This window comes from Phaenicophaeus curvirostris, chromosome 11 (genome assembly GCF_032191515.1).
Source record: "Phaenicophaeus curvirostris isolate KB17595 chromosome 11, BPBGC_Pcur_1.0, whole genome shotgun sequence".
Taxonomy (NCBI): Eukaryota; Metazoa; Chordata; class Aves; order Cuculiformes; family Cuculidae; genus Phaenicophaeus; species Phaenicophaeus curvirostris.
Window position 1 is genome coordinate 10,225,628 of NC_091402.1, and position 10,973 is coordinate 10,236,600.

Genomic DNA, 10,973 nt, shown 5'->3' on the forward strand with positions numbered 1-10,973 from the left:
AAAAACAAAGGCCAAGACAAAAATTCATTGCAACACACAGTAAAATGCAAGAAAGGATAAAGACACAAGACAATAAAAAGAAATTTTAAAAGACAAAATACTCACATCATGCACACAAACTAGAGGAAAAGTAAAAACCTTGAAGAAAAAGATTCAAGATCAGGATAGAAGAGAGATGAAGACTTTAAATGCTAATAAGAAGACCTGATTCAAAAAGAAAAAAAGCTGGAAATGACATTAAAAAAAATGGATGATGTAAAAACAGAAGAGAGAATAATCAGAGATGAAAGTAAAAGCAGTAATCAACCAAATAAAATCTTCAGTTTATTTGGCATGGTAATACCATGCAAAAACAAAAAGAAAAAGTGACCTGTATTTCTAATTACTCCTTGTAGTTGAAGACATTATAAAGAGAAAAGTTTTTGGTTCCAAGAAATAAATGAAGATAAAAACAAAGACATCACTATGAACCAGCAAAAAGAAGAAAAAAAAACTTTGCTCAGTGGTTTTTTTTAATAAGAAAATACTTTTAATGAAACTGCTAATTTTTATGTCACCTTCCCACACTAATCTCACTTTTCCACGTACTTAGTTGAGCAGTCAGTTCCCAATGGCATTCCTGATTCCAAAGACTCTGTGTATATGGGAAACTGTCCTAACAGCAGCAGTAACAGATCACAAAATACTGGGAACCTCTAAAAGTACCAGGCGTCAAATACTAGTGCCAGTACCCCAGCACTGCAGAAGCCTGTACTGCAATCTCCTGCCGATTTTAAACATTAGCAGTCCTAAAAATATTCACCATTTCATGTGTGAAGGTAGGAGACTTTCCCAGTATGTGATGTTGCACGTCTGATTTCCATATCTCTGAGTTTTCACATTTAAGTGCTTCAGACAACCCATTAATCAAGAACCTGACCTTCCTTCACAAAGGACACACCGACGTTTCTGCAAACTGACCATGGCAGTACACATAGCATAAGTTGTACACATTTTAAACTCCCCAATATTTTAAGCCTCTTTAAGCGTTATATGCTTGAAAGTACCTCACCTCATCATGGAAGAAAACTGAAATTACTTTATTTTAGAGGCTTTCCTTAACACAAGGCATCAGTTTGGAACTCGGGAAGAGTAAGAAATCTAGGTATTCTCCATTTCCATAACCACTAAAAAAACTGCATGAAGGTTTCAATTTGTCCCCCTTTATGTCCTTAAACAGGATCAAAAGTAAATAGTGGACACTTGTATCTGACTAATATTAAAAAAAGTTCAGTTAGCACAGTCCTTATTTCTTTTATGTTCCTCTTCTATGTGATTTCCACTTACTAAGCGAGGATACTGGAATACGTATTAACACAGATATGCGGTCAAATCACATTCAGCTTGTTAAGTATTTTTGAATCTGTGACTCAGATTAGCCAGACCATTCCTTTGATTGGATACAGCATAAAAGGAATCTAAACCCACAGGGAACTCATTCTACTGATGAGCAGATTCCAGGTCCACAGACTGGACCCACCTCCTTGCATTGTAAGAGACCTTCAAGTGGAACCTGTACTCCCTCTCATGGTGGTTTCTTACACCACAACTGACTCCAGTTTAGGATCCTCATTCAGTTGCTTGGCCCCCCCCGCCAGCGATGTTGCCATTCAAACAGCAGTAAAACCGTTATCAAATCCGAGGTCTTTCTGAGAGAAAGGTTGGGTTGTTGTTACTAACATAACCCAAACACCCAGTAGCCTCTTCAGTTACCTTAATATCCTCAAGATCCACAAAACTACATAAGCCTCTTCACTCATCCATACAAAGGTCAGCCTAATTTTATCATCCTTATAAAATACGTATCATTAGCAGTCCTGCCAGGTTTTTGAATAGTTTATGTGCTGCTGTTGCTCCTAAAGCACAACAACATACGTATGTGGTATTCTTCAGAATCTCAACTTTGAGTAAAAACATTCTTTATCAATAAAATCATCCAGCAGCTCTTCATTTTCATTATATTCCTTAACACAGGCAAACATTAGCAGTGTTTCATTTACTAAGGAGTGAATAGATAAAAAAAAACAAAAGAACCACTCATTATTCTGTTTTCAAGCTTCTTGTACCTTTGTCCAATGTTTTTTAAATCAAATGCTTATAATAGATATAATTAACTAATTCTGGCTTCAGAGGCTGAAAGGAGGCAAGTAATGAAGATCAGATTACATTCACAGTAAAACACACAACATTTACCCAAATTCCTTGTACTTATATACAAAATACGACAGTGCAGGTATTATTAGTGCACTAATATTTGCTAAGAACCTCTGGCGAAGGGATTATTGTTATCTACTTTAGTGATATTGTATTTTCATTCTACATAGGAAATGAACAAAGGATAAGAATGTGCATAATAGTAACTCATAATGCTCTCTGCAGTCACTGTATACAGAAAGATAACCTCAGTTATCTGTTAACAGTAATGTTATAAGGTCATCTACTAAGCCTGAATTCATGCCTTTTAGTTTTAAAAGGACATAGATTTTCTTTTGAAAAAAAGTCTGAACCCCATAGAAATAGCAGTAGAATAAAGAATGTCATGAACTTCTGTTGTCCTGTGTAAACAAAATAAAACATCCCACATAAGCCATGTTCATCAAACAGAGATAAGAGCTGGCATTGGTACAATCTTTCACAAATGATTTTTTGAAAACTTGCTGTGAAGTTGTCTGCAGTGTATTTGGAGTGACACTGGCAGCTCCTTTGAAATCTTCAATATTACAGCATACCCTGAAAATGGAACATTTTTCATACGATACCTGAAACTCTAGAATGGCCTTCATGAACAGTTATCTCCAAAGCTTGTTGGGGACTAAAACCAGATCACACTATATAACAAATATATGGATGCTTAAGATTAAATAACCATTTCATAATATACTGTCAACAACTGCTCCACACACAACTGTATCAAACATGCTGTCCATCAGAAAAAAAAAAAAAATTTGTGAGGACAGAAGTAATTGAATACTACTCTACGAAGAACAGTTAAGACTGAAAACCGCATGGTAAAGTAATACTTCTTCTTTTAAGAACAATAACCTGGAACATAACATAGCATCACAGCAATTATCATTGAAGCAACAGGTATGTTTATACATGTTCTCACCAAATGTACGAGTGTCATGTTCCTGATGACTTTCTCCCTGCAAGGCCACCATTTTTTTGTGAGCATCAACCCACCACGGTTTGTACTTTAAGACATGCTGAATAGTCTCATCTTCAAAAAAATCAGCTCTAGAAAAAAAAAGTCATATGCAATTTATTTCAGTTTAAAGTGCACATAGGTATACTTTAATGCATAAATAGAACACACCTGACTCTGCTCCAGACTATTTTCCATACATTACAAATACAAAAGACCTGATCAGTACCTGTTCTTTGACTTAAAACCAGAAAATCATCACCATTAAAAGCATCAGCAATATTCTCTTATCTTACAGTACCCCTTTCCTTACTTCCTCCACCTTTCCCGAGCCACTCAGAAGCCTAGGAAATTGATGAACTTGCAGCATGACACAAAGGTGAACAAACCTGATTCATCCTGGATGTACCTAAAGGAAAATATTCCAAAACACAACACCTTTTCAGAGAATGTCAGTGGCAGCAAACTATTTCACTGGGAAGCTCTCCCACTTTAAAATCGTGTATACTTTGGGGAGGAAGTGCATGCAGACGAAGGACAAAGATAAAGCAGGGACAGGGACCAGCTTTTAGGTAAACAAGGGCTTGTTGTAAGTAGCAAGGTAGCAAATGAAGAGTTGTACATGAACTCTGGAAAAAGAGATTACCTCCATCTCGGCACAAAGCCACTGTGGTAAAAAACTCAATATAGTAATTCTGGGAGGATTTTTACTAAAGGATTCAAGGTCTAAGCCTCCTTTTATCATTTTCGGTTTTTCTTCAAGCCAAACAATAGCAAAAATATTGAGAACTGAAAAAAAAACCGCAGGCAATTTCTTAATGCTTTCTTAATCACACAAAACCTGCCCAGTCTACTGAACACAGAATGTAGTTTGCTTTACTCTCACACTGACAGATTTTTTGATGCTTTCCTTCAGTGTCTTTTTATAAAATAACAAAGATATCAGCCAGTGTACATTTTCCCCAAATGCAACAGAACCCTTACGTTCACCACAGTACGGATATCCTCATCAGGTGACAACAGAAAACAATTTCTGTTGAAGAAAGGTTGGTGTTCTCTGTTCTGGAGCACTGTAATGCAGCCATTAAACTAAATGGTTGTTGCTCATCTACCAGGCTAGAACACAGGGCCTAAGATGAAAACTTAATTACTGTAATTTGCATCACATTATAGGTTAGGAACTACTTCAGTTCTCGTAAAATGTACTTTCAAGTGACGTTTCAAGAAAACTTTTCTAATTTCCATGTGTTACAGAAAGACACGCAGCTGCCTCCAGAACGCTGGAGTGAGGGAAAATGCCAACTTCACAAAGATACCTTCTGAAACAACTCAAAACTCTCCCCAAAAAACCCACACCACAGGTATTAACTCTCCCTGTGGCAGACTACACTCTTCCCCCCACCAAAACAATCTTGCAGGAGTTACTGCATATTAACACATCTCATGGCTTCAATTTAGCTTCTTTATCTGGAAGTTTCTGAATCAAACTTGACCTGAAATACTCCAGCTTGAAAGACACAAATAATCACTTGCACCTTCAACACATGGGATGAAGCACAAAGAAACATGAAGTCTTTGTTCAGAAGTATTCCTCATTCTGCTGCAAAACTGGTTTCATGTGATGAAGGCAATAAACAAAGTGGCCTATACTAAAATTTCATAACTTCATAATTGAAATCTACTTTTCAAAAGACCAGGATGGTTCAGTAATCCTTATTTCACAGGAGGAAAACAAAGGTATGACATCTACAACCCAAAATGCCAGCAGGGATTTGCTACTCAGCTGCTGAAGAGGTGAACTATGAAACAATGTTCAGCAAGAGTTCACAGCAGCTCCTGCTTGAATACAGTCTTAAACAGTAATTAAGTAACAGAGTAACCCCAAAACAGATGAGCAATGTCTTGTGTCAGTGTCACACTTACGAACACCCTCTAAGGCCTGCTGTGAAGAGACAATAAAACAGGCAAAGTAAAGCCATTCTTTCCAAAAGTGCTCTTAAAACTAATCATTTATGAAAAGACAGAGTGAATATATTTCAACTGAGGTACTTTTACCTGACCGGGTGAAGTAAATTACTCACAGGTAATGATCAGGATCAAACTTGGCAGCTTCAGCTGCCAGGCGTTTCCTTGTACGTTCATCTGCAGGAGTCTGGTCTGGGTCCTTAACATCAATAACATCACTGAGTTCATCCTGCAAATAGGACAAAAATTATAGGACCAAGCCACAGGCATGATAGGCAAGATTTATTTAGTAAGAGTTTAGGGAAGATGCTTATCAACATTGCACTGAAATCCCTAGATGCACTTCAACATCCCTTTCAAATCTTCCAAATGCAGGCTCCATTGTGCAAATAAAACATCAAAATACCAAGGAAATTCAACTACTCAAAACTCCATAGAGTTCACAACATTATGAAGCCCATTCAGAGTGTTTTATCCTAAGGCAGGCAGGTTATTTTGCATTACAATAACATTTACAACATTTAAACAAAAGCACGCAACCACAACATAGAGAAGATAAAAATCAGAGATACTGTTCTTTAGACTTTTGAGATTGCTCTCACACTCTGAAGTGGCCATACATTAATTAATGGGCAATTCCACTGCCTTTTAAAGCATTATTAAATAGTGGTACACTAATGCTGTTGGGAAATGTATTTCTTCATTAATTTCATGGTAATAAACTAGGGTATATATCCTAACAGAATGTAAATACTTTCTCCATATGCAGCAATCCTTCTGCTCCAAACCCTGAAAACACAATTCACGCATTAAAGAGTTATGAATAAGCTGCTTTAAACAGCTACAACTTTAACTGCATAAAGTAAGAACACTACAAAAGAACAGCTATTTACTATTTTAACAAAGCTGCGTATACTAATTACACTACCTAGCGTGCTACAGGTTGTAGATTAGCTTCAATCTATCTGTGAATTAAAGACACTGCAGAACGCACATCAGCAAAGAACTTGCATTTTAAAGCTCCTGTGCCACCAATTAATCCACAGAAGTAAATTTTAGTGCATCAGCACAAGCCTAGCAAATCCCACAGATATCAGGTGGGCAGACACCTTTAAGACTGCTTACTTCAGAAGTTTATCTTGGGAGAAAATCAAGTCTAAAATTCAATTTACAAAGAGAAAATTACCATGAATTTCACAATGAAAACAAATGTAATGCAACAGGACCTATCAATTAGCCAGCTTTATTTTGAATTTGAGGGTTTTTTTAGCCAACTAACTTCTTTCTAATTAAAAAAAAATTATAGCATCTGAAATATACTGTACATTGATGTTAAGCATGTTTGAAGTCAGAGTAGAAGACAATACCAAATACAAAGCAAAAGTGTTAACAGCAGACAGTGAACAGCCTGTACTGTTTGCAGCTTGCCAAATTACTCAGCTGGCACGCAGCCTCCTCCGTGCGTTCACAGGCGAGCTGAACTGTGCTGGTGACAGCACCCCACTTCCAGAGGCCAGTTTTACCAAAGGCCTCATTCAGCCCATTCCCCTAACACTGCAATTACTGCAGAAACAGGCTGGCCTGTTGTTTGCTGTACCATTAACTGAAGTCTCGACCACCCCCTACTTCTCCAGGAACAAGGATTTGTCTGTACTACTACACACAAAAAGCAGAATATTCTCAGTTACAGAATGGGATAATGGAGAAGAACAGTTACCTAGTGATCCCCTCCTGACTATGGAATGAACCAGGAAGACTAGCCAACAAGAAAGTTACCCAGAACATATATGACAAGAAAAGACAAAAATGCATCTACCTGCAAGCGCTGGAACACCCCAGACCGCAAATTCCCAAATCCGTAACGGTACTGTAGTGGTAGAGTGCTTTCTGCATTTTTTTCATAAAGGGTCTGCTCTACTTCCCAGTCAAATTCTTCTTCCTCCTCCTCAGACAACTCAGCAGAGGCAGCTGTATTATTGCACGGTCAGAGAAAGAAAATTATTACATAGAAAATAAGTACAACTTAACAAGAAAAGCCAACACTAACACAATAAACCTTTCACATTTTTCTACATCTTTTGAGAAATTTTATATGACACTGAGCAATGGAAGCAGATGCTTACATCAGTGATCCACAGGCCCACCCAAATCCTGCAGCCTTCAAAAATGAAAACCAGGAACACTAAAATTCTGAAGTACGTGCACTCAAAGACTAAATTAATTGTTCCACTGATTTTCAGCAAGATCACAATTTGATGCTAAGAGAACCCTGACAGAGGCAAAGTGATGTTATCAATAATTTAAGATAGGTATTAAAATATTAAACACAGATAGTCAAACCTTCTTGTCCATTAAATAGTAATGTTAAGCAAACCATCCACTAGAACCTGTGGTTTGAAATCAGCTTCTACCACTTGAGCTAGAAGTCCAGTCACGCTACCTCGTAGAGAGCGGAAGACTCAAATGTCTGTACTACACAGCCACTAGAGGGGTTCAAAGATCTACAGAGGATTAGCATGCAATTCAATTGAAGACATCCCTGCTTATTGCAAGGCAGTTAGACTAGATGACCTTTAAAGGTCCCTTCCAACCCAAACCATTGTACGATTCCATTAAGCACATTTTTAAAAAATGTAAACATAACTAAGCCTATAGAGATGACACATGTATCACTTACAACACATTTAGATTTATACTTAGACTTTCAGATTCATTCACATCCATCTCATACTTTGGAAAGTAGAAATACTCTATTTTTCTCCATATATTACTACACAGATCATTAATTATTTAATTATGTATACAAATTACTAGTATAAGCAGGATTTTCCTGTCATACCTATCTCTTCTACCAAAGGTTTTGCTGATCTTGATTTTTTTGGTGCTAAAAGAGATGTCAGCATGTCCAGTCCCTCAAAATACTGGCCAGGAGTCTCCTTAGGTAACCGAATTGTAAAAGTTCCTTAAAGAAAGCGAGAATATAGTTACTGCATTAAAATATCAAAGACAAAAACCCGCACATTTTTTCTCTAATGAAAAAAGCTCACAGAATCTGGGACACATGCAAGTTCACATTTTATTACGCATCAGTCTGTGCATGTTTTTAACCTTACTCTACAATTTCAACAAAACCCAAAGAGTCTAATGATAAAGCATGAAAGTGAACATTTAACCAGTTGTGGTCTCTTCACTCACATTGTATAAGCACAAACCAACAGAAGACAAGCTTCCTTTTATTTTGAATCCTCCCACCAATCAAGCAATCGACAAACCACAGGAAGCTACATTCAGCAACATGATTATTGTTGCAAGTCAAGCACACAATAAAGACTCTGCAAGCAGCAAACTATAGGTTTTATTGCTGAGTTGTTGTTTTTTTAAGAAATACATTAATTCCAGAAGGTACATATTTTATCCTAGAAATACCTTCTACCTTAAGGTGTGGAGAAAGGCTGAAGTCTTCAGAGAGAAGAGAATACCAAAAGACTGTCTCAGGATTATCTCATTTCTACTCAGCACTATCCAACTTCTTTGCAGATTTACTAGACTAATGATCATGGTACAGCAACATGTCTAGCCCCACAGGGAGTTAAATGGTGATGTACGTAATTTTTTCATTATTAGGACAGTTCTGAACACATCCTTTGTGCCTAAGAATGGCCTAAATACATACAATAAATCCTGAATAAGATTTTTCTTTTATGCCACATAACATTGGAGAAACTTCACATTTATTTACAGTATTGTATACTTCACTGAAGTTCCACACAATTCCAGTGCAGTACAGTATAAATTATTAGAGTTACTAGCATTTTTAATTATATGAATACCAATTACATTAATTAATACCTTTGTCTGCATCATAAGATGCCTTTTCTCTGCCATCTTCAACAATTCTTCCAGGAAGTGTCAATCTGGGAGTAAAAATTGAGATGCTTCATTGAGTGACTAATTCTCCAACTTAACATCTCAGCCTTTAAAAGTGTACGGTATGTTCCAAAAGCAGCACAAAGGACTTCACTACTTGACTCTCGTTAACACTAATGGAAGTCACGCAGTTAAATCCTCATGTACTTCAAAATCTTTTCCCCTAACTATTGACACAAGAGATCAGTATCTGAGATAAAGAGAATTTGTGACTTCTTGTTTCCCAGCTGGGGTGCAGTCACAGCCACCACAGAGACGATGTCCTTGGGCACTACGTGCAACACTTGGGAGATTTTGCAGTTTAAAAATTCTAAGCTAACTCATAGTGACAGGATATAATAATTCACCTGAAGTTCCTGTACTACTTACTCAGAATAACTAATTCACTGCATTCTATCAATCCACTAAAATCCCTCATGGTCTACTACTGCACACACAGCAGAAGAATTTCCAAGAACACATGAAACAAAGTAAGAAAGATTAACAGCTTGTAGCTCTTACATGCCAAAGGTTCTCTCAACTCTTTCATACTGGGATTACCCCTTGTTCCTTTTCTATAACATAGTGGGGAACTTGCTGTCTAAAGAAAAGGTACAGTCTGGAACCTCACTTCCTACTGCCTGCCCTCACGTGACTTCTCCAATGTTATTACAAGTGGATCAAAATGCATTTTTCACCAAATCTAGTGTATCTGGCTCTCAACAGGGAAAAGACACCTTACTCCACATAGCTTACTTACATCCAGAGAACTGTCTTGCCATTTTACTATTAAAAATCTATTCTAAAGTAAATTTAAGAAAGGATTTCTTTTAACTCTTCTTAATTTGATGCAATGCCTAGAAACAAGGAGGCCAGATCCATAAAACTCCGTGGTCTACAACGTAAGAGCTGCACATGATGAATGTTCTGAAAGGAATTGAAATTTAACTTAAAACTTCATAAAATCAGTAGAAAATTAATTGTTTTTTAAATCCTTCTGCTACTTGCCTGAGAAAGTACGGCTTAGCATAAAATTTAAAATCTTCCCCTTCAAAATACACGTCAAACTCTGAAGCTCTTGCATAAGGTACTCTGATTATTACTGTAAGAAAATCTGGATCCTGGGTCAGTTCAAAAGCTGGAGTTATCATGATGAATCCAGCAGAAAAAGCACTGGCTGTGTGGCCCTGTCAAGACAAGAAAACAAGAAAAGATTATTGTAGCTTCTGAATCATGAGAGCAAACAGTGTCCCTTCAAAATCCTGTAAGAACATTTCAGGTTCTCACAAAATCAAGAATTTGAAGATACTACATACCTGCACCTCAACAAAAGAACTGAACGTAAACAAACGCAAACATCTGGAGCATAGGAAAGCACCTACTACATTCTGCATTAAAAAATCCACTAAATCCAGTTCTAGAACTTGGCAGCTTTTTCTAATTGCTGCTTATAATTTCACACACAGCAGATGTTAAATCTCCACAGTTCATTAGTGAGCTGATCACAAACCACTATTAGAAAATATTGAAAAACATTAATACTTCCAAAAATCCAAGCTGTATTTTATAATTCATACACATAATATTAACCAGAATACACACAATTCAGTACAACTCAAACAGAGTATCTGAGCACATGCACTAGGTGTACTGCTCTTCATGTCAAATTTAATGTATAAGCCACTGGAATAGTACACTCACAGCCAAAGATGCTCCTCTGCAATGGGCTCGTAACACAAAGGCTGTCTGAATAGTTTAGGCATGAGCCGTTGTCCAATGCAAACATGCTTGTTATTTCAATCAGTTTGCAGGGTTTTCACAAATCTTGAAGAACCATCCTAAAAACCTTGTGTTCCTTCCAAAGACTGAGTCAAAGAAGACACAAATAACACAGTAGTTATAACCGAACTAAGCTACC

The 10,973-nt window shown here is 37.0% G+C and overlaps 1 protein-coding gene across 1 annotated transcript in view; it reads right to left on the bottom strand.

The window, feature by feature from the left end:
• SHQ1 (SHQ1, H/ACA ribonucleoprotein assembly factor) overlaps nt 1–10,236 on the bottom strand; it is a 45,257-nt gene extending 35,021 nt beyond the window's left edge. The window contains exons 1-6 of the mRNA XM_069866016.1: nt 10,064–10,236; nt 8,999–9,063; nt 7,989–8,111; nt 6,966–7,117; nt 5,266–5,378; nt 3,149–3,276 (exon numbers count right to left, since the gene is read on the bottom strand). Of these exons, the coding sequence (XP_069722117.1) occupies nt 3,149–3,276; nt 5,266–5,378; nt 6,966–7,117; nt 7,989–8,111; nt 8,999–9,063; nt 10,064–10,206 (724 nt within the window). The 5' untranslated portion in view covers nt 10,207–10,236. The remainder of the gene's footprint in view (nt 1–3,148; nt 3,277–5,265; nt 5,379–6,965; nt 7,118–7,988; nt 8,112–8,998; nt 9,064–10,063) is intronic.
• Nucleotides 10,237–10,973: the final 737 nt, after the last annotated feature.